This window comes from Bombus impatiens, unplaced genomic scaffold (assembly GCF_000188095.3).
Source record: "Bombus impatiens unplaced genomic scaffold, BIMP_2.2 scf_0010, whole genome shotgun sequence".
In the NCBI taxonomy this organism is placed as follows: domain Eukaryota; kingdom Metazoa; phylum Arthropoda; class Insecta; order Hymenoptera; family Apidae; genus Bombus; species Bombus impatiens.
In genome coordinates, this window is record NT_176429.1 from 672,596 (window position 1) to 691,116 (window position 18,521).

At 36.9% G+C, this 18,521-nt stretch overlaps 1 protein-coding gene and 1 long non-coding RNA gene across 9 annotated transcripts in view; one reads left to right on the forward strand and one right to left on the reverse strand.

Moving 5' to 3' along the window:
* Positions 1-15,560, reverse strand: part of LOC100747625 (glycogen synthase kinase-3 beta) — a 64,437-nt gene extending 48,877 nt beyond the window's left edge. For 5 of the 8 annotated variants that reach the window (XM_012389692.3, XM_012389636.3, XM_012389574.3 and 2 more), the window contains exon 1: positions 13,676-15,560. In XM_012389692.3, coding sequence (XP_012245115.1) covers positions 13,676-13,760 — 85 coding nt within the window. In that variant the 5' untranslated portion in view covers positions 13,761-15,560. Of the gene's footprint in view, positions 1-13,144; positions 13,275-13,373; positions 13,478-13,675 lie in introns of those variants that run through there. The other 3 variants (XM_024367641.2, XM_024367679.2, XM_024367410.2) reach the window with 3 other exon arrangements.
* Positions 1,842-17,539, forward strand: LOC105681239. The gene is made up of 3 exons (XR_001102538.3): positions 1,842-1,851; positions 16,383-16,595; positions 16,698-17,539. It is a non-coding gene; the product is annotated as an uncharacterized LOC105681239 (long non-coding RNA).
* Positions 17,540-18,521: the final 982 nt, after the last annotated feature.

Consider the following 18,521-nt stretch of genomic DNA (forward strand, 5'->3'; position numbering starts at 1 on the left):
TTTTTATGATTAGATACAATGGACGCAAGAAGTATTTGCGTACTCCCATGTTTCTCAATCAGAGGTGTTTCAAAATTGAATTCCGTAGTTCGTTTCATCGACATGGAATCGTTGTAACGACGTAAACACACATTTCTAAATTGGTTCACTTACTAAATAAATAAGCAAATATACAATTCTATTTTTGCACGGTTCTCTTTTAAGTGGCTTAGAAGCAGAATCCAATTGTCTTCTTAGACGATATAATTTGATCTAACACGACAAACAACGCCACTTCAAAAATATTTACTTGGATTTAACGCTTCGGTCACGAAGTCTTCTTGTTAGTCTTTTGCTTTAAACGCGCACTCTGATTCTATTTTATGCTTCTTCCTTCAACGGCTCTTTTCTTATCTCGTTTTCTATTTTATGGAAAAAAACGAACGAAATCTACTTCATTTGGGATAAAATGATAAAACGGAGCACTGGGGACTCCCATCATCGCATTAAATTACGTGGAATTCTTCTCAATTTTATCTTCAATACATAGTCAATCTTCCTCTCATTTCGTTTATCAAGTTAAAAGTAACGTCCAAGTAAAGCAGAATCGAAAAAATTGTTGTTACGTCTTTTTCCAAGTTTTGTCGGCATAATATAAATTTCCTACATTTTGCTGGTAGATGATCAACGTCTTTTTATAACCAAAATAGTCTCGTTTATAACCAAATACAGATTTAATTAAATCACATTTGGATTTGGAATACCCACATACCACGTGTAAACAGAATTATATGTAAATTCAATGCAAATATTTTCTGCACCTGCTACGAAATTTTTAAGGAATGTAAAAGTCTCGAAGAATAAGTGATCGAAGTCCTTCCTCTTCTAAATTCCTTCCTAACGTCGAGACCAACCACATATTTTTCCATACTAATCTCACCTACACCTACTATCCCCGCTATTTCCACTTCCCTAAAAAATTCGATTTTTTAAATTTAACAAACCATAAAATCGTCTTTTTCGAAGGAAGAAGAAAAATACCTGTCGTTCGCTTTTGTTCATTCAGGCCGTCGTTCATAAATGAAAAACGAGCATAAAGAAAATATGCATCAAGTCAAGAGCATTCGTCTCCTTAGCACTTAACGAAGTAAAGTGACGACAATTCGCCGCAGTGGATCGCCCCTTTTGGAACAAACGCTCACCCACGCTCTGGCTCAGGGTCAAAACGCGTCGACACGCGAAAACGTGCGAGATATTCGCGAGATCGTTACCGAAACCCCTGCAAGAACACGCCATTTTCTCAATGCAGTAATCGTAAGAAACTCGGAAAATATGCCAAACAGCGGGACGAAGCGATGTTCGCGGTACGTGTAATCGGCTGAACGAATGCTTAATTAATTTATGCAACGTATACACGTGGCACAGATGACAAATGTCGTTTAATGGGGAAAAATTCAATGACGATATTCTCCAGTGACCGGCTTGAAGGTAAGTGATTTATTGATGACGAAGTACGATGCGCATGGATGACTGTGTTTGGAAGAACGAACGCACAGGATGTCTCGTTTTAATATGTTAATGAACGTGATACATTGAAGAGTATGTTGAATCAGAGATACTGGCTATTATAGATATGGGCAATGGAATTTTTGAATAATTATTCCTTCAGGGACGATAGTTGCACTTTGACAGAGGGTGACAGAGGGTGAATTCTAAAGGGTGGAATCGTTTTAATTTTCTACAATCGAAGTGTCGTTTTATTAGAAGACAAAGCGTCATACGCATTCTTATTTGAAATCAAAGTCCAAGAAGTAGCAATTGCTAATAGATTGATTAGCCCCAGCAGTTACGTTGTGTAAAAGCAACAATTTTGTCCGATTACGAGATAGTATTTTTTGAACCTACTGCTTGATCTCAAAGTTCGAAACGATTATCCTTTAGCATAGAAAAAGTAAATTTGAAATGGAATTAACGAATTGTTTAGACTTGCCTATCTTTAATATTTTTAAATATATAACACGACACATGGTAGGTTTATTTTTACTACGATTTCTTTTTCCTTTCTTCGACAAGATAAGATGCTTCTGTTTTTCAAAGGCTGTGGAAAACACGAGTTCCGATAGGCGATAAGTATGATGTACGATACAATGTAACAACCGACGAGAAACTTGCAATTACGCGGTTAATAATGGAACAGGGATCGTTTAATGATTTTTTTTAATCTTAATTTGGTTATTAGAAACCGGCTATAACCGGCTATGCGAGTACTATCATTAGGATTGGTAGCAGGTAATAAAATTTCATGGTAGATTAAGCTCCTTTATACCCGGAGTCGTTTAGCTTTTTTCTACGTGAACGCCTCGAAATCAATATCATCCTGTGCACTATAATTAGTAAATTGAAATATGTTGGTCTTAAACTAAATTTTAACGAGAGCCATGTTACATTAATCAGCCGTTACGCCGATAGCAACATAAATATTAATTTTACACCTAACGTTCGTTGTTCTTGTCTAACGTTAAAAACGAAATGTACTTTTGTCTATCAAACTCTCTCGGCAAAATTTTTATATCTCTATCTTAAAATCGTTTGATCCGACATACTGAAACTGAAACACCGTGTATATAAGATAGGGACGGTTTATGAGCGACATAAAACTTTCAATGCCATTTTATGGGGCCAATAACTATACGAATCACAAAGGTGAACGAACGTGCTGGTACAAAATAATGTACGATAGCTTTGAGAAATCGTGAGTTTGAAGTGAGTGCAGTGAGAGTAAAAGTAACGTGACTGGGCCAAAATTTTTCTCAACGTGAAATTTTAGCATCGAAAGTGGAGGAATTAAATTTTTCCAAATTAAATCCAGATAACGTGCCGAAATCACACTGATTTCTCTGCGATTGAATATTTTGTGTTCGCATTTATTTTAGTCGGCGAATCACTCAGTTTGTCGAGCATTGAGATTAGTTCACTTTGGCTTTCAATGTCTCGAATAACCATAGACACCAATCTACGTAACGATTTGTGACTTTCTTGTATCGAAGGTTTCGATCATCGATCAAGCTTCAGCTGATAATTTCGATAACACGCGAAAACCATCAGAAATATCGTCGAGACAGTTGACGTGGCTAACATAATGACCTATGTAATTCCAATTTTTAGATTCATTTTCTCAGATATTATAAACAGACAAAATCGACAAAATCGAAAACGGTCGAAATACTCAGACAAACCACGGTCGTTGTTAATTTGATGACCAAATTCTCTTCCGCGACGACAATTGAAGGAAACAAACCAACCTTCGTTCTTGAAATATGAATATGATAGAATATATTTTTAACAGAAATAGAACGACACATTAAATAATGGAGTACACGTAAATAAATCAAGAAATTGGTGAATCAACTCATCTTTCCTGATTAAGAGTTTAGGGAAAATAAATTGGAATTTTAACGAATATCACGAATTACCGTAGAATCGTGGATTTAACATGAATTTAGAAGAAGGATCGAGATCTCCGATTTGGATAAAAATCATATTGACAAGATATCGCGACGATTTCTTATAAGCACCCGATAACCTTTGAATTGGCCAAAGCAAGCGATATCTGGGAGCTAAAAGCTGGTAAAAAGAGTAAATTGCGTGGCAAACTTTGTAGAATTCTGATCTCTTGGCAGGCGCCAAGATAAAGAGAACTTGAGTTCTTTGAACGTGTAAATTTCCTCGATTGCGCAGTTTCTGCTTTTTTGGTTTCGTTTTATTTTGGTTTTTCTCTCGGTATTAAATGCAGGAATGAGATATGGCATGGTTAAAAATCACAGCGATATAAGTCGAGAATTTGGATACAATTACGTATTATTCTTTTTTTTTTGTAGTTAAGATTTAGTTTAATATTTCAACGTACAAAGTTTCGCGATATTTTGGATAGAATTAATTTCCACGTTCGCGATCTTCCTGCGTAACCAGTTGGCAGCCATACTCGAAACACGATTTTGGCGATGAGAGCTACAGAAATCCACGTTTGAAACGAGGCGAGTCGCCTCGGACAAATTAGAAAGTCACTTGGTCGAATTTCGTGCGATACTTCCGATCAATATTTTTTCTTTTATCTGTTCGCGTTGAAAACGAACGTAATATCGATGGAACTAAGTCGAATGAGAGGCGATCGTCGTGGTGACCGGCAATTAGCTGGCAATTTAAAAGCTATTACCGCGACTAATTAGTTTTTAATAGCAACGAATTTCACTCGAAACGAAATATTCCACTACTTCTGGTTCTATCCTCTAGCTTTCTATCTGGCGTTAAAGCGAACGGTATTCGGGAAATAAATCAGGCGGATTAAACATCGTAAATCTGTGAAGTTGATATTTGAAGTTGCCCAAGGTCAGAAATGGCAGTTTATTTAAACATCGAAGAATATTGCTCGATTTGTCGAGATGATGAATAACGTATGTATTTTATCGAATAACCGTTTCTTTGTACTTTTTGTTATGTTATCTCAGAAATGATTACACAGAGAGTACTTTTTAGAGGGTGCATTATTAATATTTATCGCGTAAGACTCAGACGCTTTACAATTTATCTCTTATTATCTATTTCTTTCTCCCTTTTTTCTAATCCATAGTATTTTAATCAATGATTATTTAACTGCCATCCCTGTAACTTTGCAAGTTTCATCGTGTAATTTTGCTTCAAGTGGTTCAACGATCGTCAGCATAGGATCGAACACTTGAAAACACCGGGTGATGTAAAACGATCGTATATTTTTGCCTAATATTAGTCTAATATCGAAGTCTAATAATGAGTCATCGTGCCGTATTAATAATATCTATTAAGGCTCACGAATCTTACAAAATAAATATACATATTATAACACATTGTAATATTAATATTCGCGTGTACGGTGTATCAAATCATTATATTCCTCTAATTCTAATTCTAATTCTCGCACAATATTTACGCATTCTTATATCTCCAATATTTCTATATCTTCTGAATCATATACTTAAATATGATGCATCACCGTCCAAAAAGATAAAGTCGCTGTGTATTCCACAGTGCATACGAATCCTCAAGAAACATCAGAATTAATATTTTAATATTTACGCACTTTTTTTTTTTGCTTTTTTTTTGTAGTAAATGAATGATACTTGTTTACCGTAAGATCTATGAACAACGCCCATGTTTCTATGAACTTCATTCGGGGTCAGAAGAAGCTTGAAGAGAAAGAGAGACAGAGAGGATAATCGATACTTGGCTGGTGAACACTGGTACCAGTACTGCCTTCGTTCTGCCTGGCAACCGCGAGATATCGATATTCGTAATTACTTAATCGGCCATCACGCGCGATTATTTATAAATCCGATCGGACGTCGTTATTCTGGTCGAACAACGGGCCGCGAAATTATCGATCAGTTATCGTTCCCCGAACTGACTAATCGTTTCTTAACGAGCTGCACGCAACCATTTTGCCGAAATCAGTCTACGAAACTACCTCTTCATACTTTCTTTCACGTTAGCTATTAAAGTTATAGTCGTTCAATGGTCAGCTAATGGAAGAACAATTACAATTACAATGAATGCACTGAGAATTACAGCGGTGCGAGTCAATTCACTGTCACTTTTTATAAAATAATATAATATTTCTTATAAAATAATGTTTTGTTTCGTCGATAGAACAAATTCGTTATGTATGTTTCGTTAGTATAAAAAATTCATTGTATTCTTTTAGGTCATAAAAACGTATCGTGACGAAGAATTGAGTTATGACCTAATTAATTATGAAATTAAGAGATGACACTGTCAATGCGTGATTAAATCCAAATTCCCCAAATCTAGACTTACACCATTACGATTTTAAACTGTTTTTCTTGTTGATTGTAGAATATTGCTAACGCCGTTTCATAAAATAGCCTGGCTATTAGATACTTTGAGCCGCTTCGGTATCTCCTACCATCGTGAACTATAACTTTGACCAATCGTTCCAACGAGCTAATAATTCCACACTTTTGAAACTACAATTTATCTAATTCTCCATTTTTCTACAGTTTAAAAGCTTCTCGGATAAACTCAGATAAGGACGAGATAAGGAAATTCTCCAAGAAGAATATAAAAAGGTAATTAAATGAAAGAAACACAAGCAGCTTCTCTCTTAATTACGTACTACCAAAGCAGACTGATCAATCAATCAAAAGCTGCGATTATTTGCATTTCTACGTGATGAATCGTTGCTGAGAGACTGGAAAGGAAACGAATCGGAGATGAGACGAACCGCCCAATTGCGAAACTCGCGTGTCGCGAATGGCTTAATATCATTGGGGCATATTGACCCAGATAGCGACACGTGAGCTGGTAACGTGATCAACCTTCTTGCAACGCAAACAGCCGCGAACTTTCAACGTGAACGCGTCTCTCCGCCGCGCCGTCGCCGAAGATAAGCTGGCACACACGCGTTCACAGGGTAGGGACACGATTTTTCGAAACAGAAGGGAAGAAGCGGAACTGGGTCGGTCTATAACGTCGACACGCTTTCGAACCAAGGGGGTGAAAACGTTGCGGATATCCAAGGATTATTTTTCGCAAGGAAAAGCGGCAGCAATTTCTGGGTTTAATGCGGATGCGGTTACGTGCGTTCGTGTAATTACGAAGGGCAGTTACACGAACGCTTTAAATAGAATATTCAATGCGGTTCTTTGATCAATAGAAACAGGGGTTGAGATGTTTTCGTAGAGACACATAAGTTTGAATATTTTTTTTTTTTATTGTATCCCATTTTAATGATCTTTGATATGATAAAAATGGAATTCGCAACGCTATGATGATCGTCAATATATCGGACGTTTTTCAAATCTAAGGTTTAAATATGTTGGAATAAAAAATATGATTTTATGTTGCTTTTAATAAGTGGTTAATATTCCTTTTATGCGCATAATACGCATACTTGTATTATATATAGATGTTGTTAAACGATTATGTTACATATTCATAGCAAGTTCTTACGCTTTCCAAATTACAATTTTTATTTCTTGAGCTTTTCGTACAATGATTTGTATTTATGCGATATCGATTGATATTAGTTTTACGAGTGTTGGATACTGTTTGGACCAAGTTGCTTTTCAGGTTCCAGTTTCTATTTGTTAAGCATTCCATAGGATAGTTATCGTCTTTCTGTTTGTGTCTCCTGTAGCCAGTTCATCTTTTGTGGCATAGTTTAGTAACAATGAAACTCCATAGTACGGTTCCACTCTACTACGTAGGAATAATCGATTAAAGTTAGTAGAAATTCTCTGCCCTAATGTGCGACAATTTCCTATGAAAAATCAATACGTATTCGGAATCAAAATTACACGACTTAGGAAAGTACACACACACGCGCACACATACACAACAAAAGAAATACACCATGATAAACCATACTGAACGGTCAACTTCGAAACATACGATAATACGATGCTCTCTCAATTTTCATAACATATACCTACACCTGTTGAATCCCCTATTTTTTAACACGTTCATCCATTTTTATCAAAAATAAATTACGTCACATTTACATTTGTGAGAATTAAAATCAATCCAACTAATATTGATTTGTCTTTACGAACGTTTAATTAATTGACTACGAGTTCATATCATGTTTGAAGAAGCTCATTGATTACTTTGTTGGTTTTTGTCAACCTATGGCAGGAACCCTTCCAATTGTACAATTTTCTGATTAAAGGACAATTAAGAGATTAAATTTTCCACAAACGCATAAACATCCGCAGACGAACGATTACTAGAACACTCTGTATATAATCCTGTAGAGTTCTCAGGTATAAAATCACGTTCAATTCGGGCGTCCAGCGTATTCGTAAGAATACGTCTAAACCTATCGTCAGTGGAGCAGATCGAAGTAAAGGCCAGAAGAACAGAGTTGGGCCACGGCGATTTCGTTCAGGCCGAGATTCCTCGACACGCTTTCTGCTTTTTTTCACGGCGCGCGGATCCTTAGCAGGAAGGATCGAACTTACACGCAGGCGCGCGTACATATATTCTTTTCTAAGAGATTCGCTTCGATTAATGCGCTGTCGATGACACTATTTTTGCACGTCGTGCACGCGACGACATCGCGGAAACGCGTTCATCCGGCTCCGGCTCGATTCCATTTGAAAATTTTTCCATTGTACCAGAGAAGGATATGTATATCGCGTTTTGTCCTGCAAAACGGTCGACACCGACGCGTGGCGTTGTGACGCCATAATATTGACCCAGTTTTTCTAGGCAACCGCGGGCTGCCATGAATGTGTCATGCGATCATTTCGAGCTGATGCGCTCGCAGCCCTGGCGCATGAATTTTTTACGCCGACCAGCTTTTTCATCGCGCTCGTGGAAACGAGGAAGGCGGTCCTCGTTCCGGATGGAAAATTGGAGGGAAGAACGCTTGTGTATTTCGCGTTGCTTTCGAGAGATTTACGAAGTACTTAAGCATTCCGCTGAACGAGTAAAAATGAAAAATAAATTATTCAGTTGTCCGTAACTTGAATACTGTATGTACTAAAATTGAAAAATATCGTATATCGCGTGTTGCTTTCGAGACATTTACGAAGTACTTACAGCGAGTCAGATGAATATTCGTACGCCTTTTAAAACCAAATAAGTTGTTTAAAATTTTCGTTTAGAAGATGGACGCGTTGGTTTATTAGTTCTTTTTTTCAAAAGTTTTTGAAAAAGTTGCATTTGGTCGGAATCGCGAAGAAGAAAGTGAAAGTCGTTTTCTACGACCTTTTTATCTGGCCCTGTAGCGAAAAATTTAAACAATACATTTTAGAGATTTTTACCTATGCCAATTACATATTGAAATTATATATGCAGATATATATATAATAATTATATATGCCGAAAATTGTATCGAAATTGGATTCTGCGGAAACGCGCTGCAGGTATCGAAAGACGTAACAATCTTTAGATTTATTACAGTTACAGGCCGAATGCGGTGAAAAACTGCGATTTTCAGCATCTTTAACTCATGTTTGTAGCTCGTAACAAAGTCAAGCGATTTCCATGAAATTTTCAACATGTAGTTTAAATTTTCATTACAGGCCCAAATGAAAATTTGTAAGACGTAACGTTTATCTTTTCTTCGGACCAGTTGCAATTTTTTCAACAAATTTTTAAGCGTCATCTAGTAAACTACTGTTCCTAATTTCTAAAAAAGAAAAAAAATCAAATCGTTTAGCCCAATTTTAAACAAGTTATACGATTTTAAAGGATGTACAAATATTCATATGACTCAGTGTAGATATTTTGGTGAACGAGAAAAAAAGATAATAAATTTTTTAGTTGTCGGTATTGCTAAAATTGAAAAATATTGGAAAATTCTTTTTAAGATCACCATATATCACATGTACGCGTGAATGAATCTATCAAGCTGATTAATGGCTTAATATCGTGAAAGATTTGTAGAAAAAATGTTTGTAAAGTTATATAGCACATTTTGCGGTCGTGGGTTTTTCGTTTCTGAAAGATTCTCGTAAATAATCAGGGTATCGTAACATCGAGAACACGATTTCTTTAAAAATTATATTTAAAAATATACGCTGAGATATGATTTAACATTCCCCGGTGTCTAAGTTCTTTCCATTTAACTTTATTTTAATCTAAATCGATCATAGGAGTCATCGAGACGTCAATTTTAATCTTAGTATATCGTTGTTACACCAGTAGACAACGAAGAAGCAGAATGAGAGAAATCTATTTTATCATAACCATAGGCATCAAAAATTTTCCAACCAAAGGAAAGTTCAGTTATCTTAATTTGACTTATGTCGTAGGAAGTTGAATTACCAACTATAGTAATCTCCAAAATTTCGTTACTATGTCGTCCGAATCATTTTACTTAAGAGGAAGAAATATAAAAAGACATTAACTAAACAAGACTATTAATATTCGTGATTTCTCCTTTAAACATAAAAAGATATAAAAAAATCGAAGATCATAGCATAATTAAAGATCGATAATGTAAACATCAAGTTTAGCTGATGTTAAATTAATGTTCATTCCCTTTTCTATCGAACCCGAACTACTCTATCTATGGAATTAATTAACGATCGCACGACTACTTCGTGTTTTTTGCATGAGATTAGACTGAAAGGAAATTTCTATTTGAAAATCTCAGAATTAAACTTCAACTTGGGATGATGTTAGATCAATGCTAATTACATCATCTAATACCATAAAGCATGTATTCTCTTTGTTCTATCACGAACAATGCAATCCAAACGAACCTACTCCAATTAATTAAGAATTAATTAGCCATCCATGTTACGTTTCCACTGTCAGGGTGCAGGGAATGAAAATCGAAGACCACATTGGTAACAGCATAAGTAGATATTAATAAGACAACTAAGCTTTTAATATTTCGATTTTTAGATCGCTTAATAATACTAATTATAAATATATTGTTGATAAAATCAAGATAACACAATAATTAAACTAATATCGTTCGTTTCTTACAAAATATCGCGCATTTATAGTTAAATACTGTAAACGTTGTAAAAATTTCTTTCATGCAATTTTATCTTATTCGATTATTTCCAATGCCTCTTCTTAGTCATCAAGTGACGCAAAGATCAACAAATTAACAACGATAGACTTGTCGTACTTTTGCCGTGTGGTCTTCGTTTGAAAATCATGCAACAAGGCGATACGAGCGGATTTGCGACGACGATCAATATCGTTAATCCTTAATCCAAGCCATAAACAGCGAGTACGAGGCAAAATGATAATCATCGAACAGCCGTTTCGTTTATGCAATCATGCAAATTGATTAGATAACGTAGCGTTCTAGAGGAAGATCGAAGCCGAATCCTCCAGCTATTTCGTAATATTCTCCTGAAGGTAGCAGCATCTGGACGAAGAAACGACGAAATAATGATTTTTTCTATACGCACCTTCACACAGAGGCGATCTGCCAAAAATATACGATACATGCGACGCATGTCTGCTCGTTCGATATATCGATTTGATAGGAACGGAGATTGACACCAACAACTCGGACGAAAGCTCGTTATTTCGGGCCTGCCGATGTCGTATACATAGAGCTGTTAGACGTATTAAAAATTACATCGTCGTCGATTGCTTTTTCGAGTGCGACATTGAAGAAGAGCGTATTAATCATCCAACAGGGCAATAAAGACGTTAATGAAGAACGATGCATTACGTGCACCGATATCGTGGTTTCCAAGTTTTCCTGTTAGCCTTGCTACGTTTTTACGTCATTTTCAGTTCAATGTTTCGCTATTCTATATCGTTAGAAGATCTCTTCAAATTTGAACAAACTATGAAAGGATCATCGTTTTTGGTATGTGAGGTTTCTCGTTCCAATTTTCTGTTAACTGATTAGTCTCCTTGTTTGTCGAGATAAGAACGAGATCGCAATATAAAAATTCTGACATTGTAGCAAGGTTGAAAACACTGAAATATCAGGATACAGAGAGCAAAGCAAAAACGAGAAAGGAGCATCGATTTTCTGAATTCTGTGTCAAGTTGGCAACACACTGCGAGGATCTCGCGCGAGTTTTCTTCTCCCCTCTGACATTATAGGTTCTCTCATTGTGCCGCTGGAACGTATATACCTGAATTTCCAAAAGGGCTGGAAGGGCGTAGCCCAAATACCAACCAGATGATACCCTCGATTGTTCACTGTCATGATACCATCGTGTAAAGTTTTTCCCAAAAACATATTTCTCATTGAATTTTCTCGCATACATCGCCATTGAGATTCATTAATCGGTCGATAATTAGTCATCTCGAAATAATTAGAAAAATAGTAGAAAAAGCTTGGCCTTTAAACTAGAGAGATAAAAGGAGACAGATAACAAAGAAGATTTTACTTATTCGCGTTCAAAAAACGAGGAATTAGAGTTGTATGAACAGTTGTTTGTAAGAAGCCAATAATTCTCAAACAATAGCTTTCAGTAACTATCAGTTTCCAAGTGATAAGAAAACATCATTGAGAAGATTAGATTCTTCATAATAATACAAACTAATGTGTTTACAATTAATAGATCTGGAGGAAAATATTTATTGATATCTGAGAAATCATGATTAGAAATCTACACTCACAATGGAAATCTGCCTTTTGTAAAGAAACTAAGTTTCATGGTATGATAATTTGGAACAAAACGGCAAACAGTATTTGTATAAAATTGTAAATGTTCTTGATCGTAAGTGCTGTGTAATTGAAGAACTTCACACAGAACTCTTAGTTACTTACTCAAGCTATTAGAAAAGAATCTGAATATACAACCAATGAAAAAATCATTCGTATAAGCAGACACTATTTTTAATCATAGACATTGCATAAGTCTCTTGTCAAAGAAAAGAGACTGTGTCGATTGAACTTCTTTATTGCCAGTAATGTTTTACACGATACAGTTAGATATAACTAGAAAAGATCTTGAACGAATTTAATAGCAATTATACAGACTTAATATCTTGTAATATGATTTTAAACCACTTAGTGGATTTAGATTTTATTCTTCTGTACCTTAATAACGTAAAACTCCATGAATTAATAAAGTTCTATATAATATTATTGTACTCGATTACTTTCTCTCATACTTTAAGAACTAAGTTGCAGAACCAAAGTAAAGGATAATTTTTTATTAGTTACCTAGTTACCTTAGTTACCCGATTTAAGTCTTAAGGAATTAACTGAAAAAGAATTTGTAGCGCTTTGTTAAGAAAAGACATTGAATCTCCCCATCGCATAAAGGAAATAGTAACCTAAAGGTATAGCTTAGAAATCCAACATTATTGTCAAGCTCCCACCCACAATTTCTCGTCTAATCCTTCAAAAACCATCTAAAAAAATTCATAATCATGCAATGAACACAGACAATTCATGCCAAGACTGAACATAGGTTAGGGCTGTCGAGCAACTATCACTCTTCACTTTGAAAAACTTGACATATCGCATGTTATTCACACATTAGGAAGTACTGTACTATTAAAATAAATGATCAAGAAATTCAACGTGTCCGTGCAGCGGTATCAGCCGAATACAATGTTTACCGTTCAACACATCTCACTGTCATGTCTCTACACAATTTATAATCTACAATGTGTATAACCATCTACTTCTCTATGTTACAGTAAGGAAACGTTCAAGACAATACGTAACGGCGATTTCTGGCGAAAACGATCGAGATGCACAGCGTTTTCGTGGACAACACCCGCGGAGAAGATCGCGTTTTCACGATGATCGAGCGGGCGACGATCAAGAAGAGTCGAGCACAACTGTGGTACGCGTGTCGCGTAAACATCGGATTCAGCAGAAGCCGCCAAAATCGAGAATTACGAAGGAACATCCTTAGAACAGCATCGGGTAAAAAAGCGATGGTCCCCCCTACCCTCTTCCTCGGGCACCCGCTCCATCGTTTTCCCAAGAGTAACCCAGGCACTGGCACGCAGACGCACAGCTCTGCATTCGGAGTTCGGAGACGGACAGGCAAACGAGCGAAGCGGCGAGAGAAAGAGCGCGGTAAGAGGGGCAACAAGTGAGGAAGGGGTTCCTAGGGAGGGAGACTCGGGGAAGAGAGACGTAGTGGGGGGAGGGAACACAGGGAAAGAAGAGGGAGAGAAGCCCGAGAGACCCGAGTAAAAGCTATGTGTGCTAGAGGTTAAGGCACGTCCTACGGCCTACGGTACTCACTGCTGACTCTCATGCCACCCAGGGGTGGATTCGTGGGCGCGTTGGTGCAATCGGCAAAGGAGGTGGTCCTCGGTCGGCTGCTCATTCTGAAATCTTCTTGACCCGATTCTCCACCGCCACCTGACACTCAAATCTTTTTAGAATAAAACGCCGCTTCTAGTTATTCCTATGCTGGTCGCCGCCTCGGCTGGCCGTGGCACTTCCTCACGTGAAGATAGCCAGCAGCGCGTCGTCGTCGTCGCCGTCGTCGTTGTTATTGTCGTCGTCGACACCACCTCGGACATCAATGACAGCACGAACGATAATTACATCGCACGCACGCATGCACGTCCGCACGGTTCGGTTCTTCTATATTACGCCACGGCCGCGCTCGATCGATGGATGGAGGGAGAGAAAGAAAAAGAGAGGAAGGGTGGGAGGGAGTAGGAGGGATAGATGGAAGGGAAGAGCTACGAGCGAGCAAAGCGCGCGCAAGATCCAGAAAACGGAAACCACGTCGGAGAACAGTGTGCTCCTTCACGATGATTAATCGAATCACTAAAATAAAGAAAATGGAAAACGGTGGTCGCCGAAATTTTCGATCACTTTCTCGACACTTTCTTCGACGAATTACGCTCCTGTTAACCGCTGACGATGTAGCGTGGCAATGGTAGTGACGGCAGCGACTCTCACAAGCAAAACGTTCGTCGTTAACAACGCACACTGGGTTATACGCTCCGTTCGCACAAGCAACTTCGCGCGATAGACTTGACCGTCGCGATACGCGATTCACTCGATGCTCTCTTTTCCCTTGGGGAATCTAGTCGATTCTCCACCAATGAATATGATATACGCCGCGTCGATAGCGTCCAACTACACGAATTGACACAATTTGCGACAATCTTTCGTATTAACCGCTGACTGTCAGGGAGTATCACGCACCGAGAAGTGCGGTTCTACTACCTAATAACCTGACGGGGGCGCGGAGTGTTGCGGAGAGCTATGCCGCGAGGGGAGGCAGGGGTTGACGTTTTCGGAACGGTTCGTACACGTTCGCCAGTGGAGGCACACCGCCGCACTTGCTTGCCTTCCTATATAGTACAACTCCACGATGATCCGGCTGACGGGTCGGATTTCTTCGTCGTTGGTGATCTTTCTATGTAACTCGCCACCGTGGCTTCTACAACAGCCGCAACACTTTGAATTTTTCTTCTCTCAATGACGATACACCTATACGACGCTTGTCGTTCTTACATCGTACACTTCTTCCAATCGTTCTCTCTTTTTCGGTCTAACGGCGTAGTCGTCAATCGTCTCTTTTCGTTTCTCTCACTCTCTCGCTTTTCTTCCTTTCTCTTGCTTCTCTTATTCTCTCGACTGTTTTCTCTCACTTCTACGCTCGAACTTTTCGAGTATGCGGGGGAAGCGCTACTGCCTCACCTCCTCCACTACCACTCTTTCTCGCTCGCTCTATCTTTCTCGATATACTTTGAATCTTGTCACTACTCGTCACTCCTGGCGCTTCTTGACTTGTCAGGCCCGACGTTATCGACTTGCCAGGCTTGTGCACGCTTCGTCGCGAACACCGCTTTCCTAGGCGGAAAAACAAGCTTCGACCGTGCTGACGCCGACGTGGACGTCTTCGTCGTCGTCCGTGTCGACGTTGCTCGAGGGGAGGTCGTCGTCACCGTCGTTGTTCACCTCTGCTTTCGATAATCGTGAAACCACTATACGAACGTCGTCTCGAGCCTGACGGCGGGAAAGGGGTAAAAGGCGCGAGCTGGACTTACGCGGCAAAACCAATTCCTCGACAATCAACGACGACGTTTTCTCTTCCTCACCGTGCACACGAACACCACACCACTTACGAATTTTTCGAAGCCTCCTCAGACATTGACCCGTTCGGGCTAGATCGGGCCACTCGAATGTCCACGAACATTGCCGAAAGTGACGTCAGTAATACCCCGCCCTGCCTCTTACCCTGCAGACCTGCAGATCATCGTATAGCAAGTGAGATGGCGCTTTCGTCGTCCATTTTACCACCATCTTGTGACAATTTTTCTTACTAAATTAGTTGGGCGGTAAATTTAACAGTATATTGTATATGTTTAAAAAACTTACAAACGAAAACCAAAGGAGAAAAACATGATAAGTTGCACTTTTCAATTTTAACAAGAAAGCGATTTAAAAATTTGATCCTAATATGGGATTATCATATTTCTTTCATGCGGTCTTCAAATAATATACAATAATCGTATTAAAGGATGATATATAACAAGTATACGAATAGCTGCTAAAGTAATATATATATTTCTTTAACGAAATTGTTCGTATAGGATACTATGTTTTACGGATAAGATAAATAATAAAAGTATGTGTAAATATGTATTTCTAACATATTGTATATGTTACATTCTCTATTAATCTATTATTTTTTTGAAATTAGTTTTAACTGAGGAATAAATATTCATATATCATAAAGTTCTTTCCGGTCATTATCAGTTTTAAATATTGTACTACTTTATTCAAATACTATATCAATATTTCTTAGTAATATAAATAAACGATTGTTTTATGAAGTGTTCGATAATATAGGAGCATTAAATATTTTTTGTTAAAGCAAGTTTCATTTTAAAATTATTTGGAATTATATACTAATACACATTTGTCAATTGTATATTGATATACACGTGACTTAACTCACGTGATTTCCGATTTCTAGTTTCAGCTATAGTTAACAATTTCCTGGCTTGAATGTGAAAAGTGCAGAAAGCGTGGGACGTATTTCCCATCTGAATATTTCAGCTGGTTGTGTTAAAAATGGTACATTATCACGAAAAGTGGCGTTATAGTACTAAAGAAAAGGTATGAACGATAATTGGTAAAGCTTATCATAGTTTTATTGTAACCTGAATCTCGCGAATGACATGGGACAACCAACGTTTAATCATAATGTCATCAAATTACACGATTTGCGCAATTAAACTCGTCATTATTAATATGTTGTTCTAGATATCGAATACGATATCTAGAAATATCGTAGGTCCTTTTTATAGATATAGAAGGCACAAATAATGATGCCACTATGTGGTAAATACATAGACAAGAAATTATTGCCAGATTAGTTAATCAAATCATACTGTTGCAATGACAACTGTATTTAAAATCATGGAACTTGCTGTACAGACAAAATATAGTATAAATTTGTCTTAATAACATTCAAACATCGTAATCCATATACAAACATAGGAATTATATTCACTGGAATTGTTGAAAACAGATATCGATAAAATCAATAGCATCTCAAGTAATAGTCAACTAATTGACCAAATATAGAATGCTATACATATAATATACAGCATAGAGCTTGCATTTTATGGATCCTTGTGTTCCATATTCTGAAATACTGATTATATAAAAAATTAGTGTTTCTTATGTCCTCTGTGATTTATAGCAGTGGATGTAGGAATTATATTTAATCCAACTAACAAAGTTGATAAAGTCATAGACGATGCGTATTTGTCATCAGTCATCAGTGCAATCCCACTGAGGATGGAAAGAATGGCAAATAGAGAAAAGAGAAAAGTATGTACATACATACTTATTACTAATACACTTATTCTTTCCTTATACAAATTATATGGTTGTTGTATATACTATGTACAATCATAACTAAAGTTTATTGTTAATGTTAAAGATGGCTCTTGTATATGCTATGCCAGATTGTAAAAGTATTTACAAATGCAACGGTAGTATTGCCTTTTTAAAACATCAAAAAATTCAAACTTGGAAATATATGGGAAAAAGCTATTCCTGATATAAGAGAACTAAAGACAAGACACTTAATATATGAGAAACATTTTAAAGAGGAATTTATAAAAAAAAGAATTGTTCAAAAAGATTATTGTAATAATTTTTTATATAATTAGTATTATTTTGTACATATATATTATGCTGTGTAGTATTATATACAAAATATTGAATAAAATGTAGGTATGTATATAGAAAATTGTACATTATTTACTGTATAGTTTGCGATAGTTTAAAGATTGTATAGTTGGTGTTAAGGATAATGTATCAGCGATCTTGCATATGATGCAATAGTTCTGTATTTATTGGAAAAATGATATATTTGATAAACTACATAACAAATAACGTGGAAAAACTTCTTTATTAACATTCTACCTTCAAAAAGCAATCCCATATTTTTACTTTTATAAAATTACTTTTATCTTGTTCTTTCTTATAAAAAAAAAGAGTGGTTTCTGTACTGTTCCTCTTTTACCTAATAATTATATTTCATTTCTGTCGAAATGTCTCCAATAAATAATGATTTTTTCTTGGTTATTAAGCGTATTTTAGATTTTGAATTTTGCATCAAATATCACATTATTCTTGGCTATGTCAATAATGGCGAATGCTCATGTGTATTCTTGGGTTCCTTCAAGCAGCGCTACTACGTGAGAGGTAAGGGAATTAAAGATAGGACTTCAAAATGAACCCATTCACCACCAGCTAAAAAATTCGGCAAGTTACCAGACTGCGTTATGTATACGACAGTGGTCATCGTAAGAATTACATAACTGATTATCATTAATGCGAGTGTAAATAAATAAGCATGATGAGCATACAAATCATGGAAGCTACATTAACAAACTGAGATGATTATATGATTTACGTATAATATGTATAATAGGGAACAGAAAAGGTGATTATCTTGGAATGGATTATGCAGAGGAATGCAAATCTGATTGGTTATTTCTGATGGACCCAACATAATCATAAAGATAAGCACGCGTATTGGTAATTTGAAGTATCATACTGGGATAGAGATCAGTGTTTTCGGTTATCCGTGTACTGTCCCGCA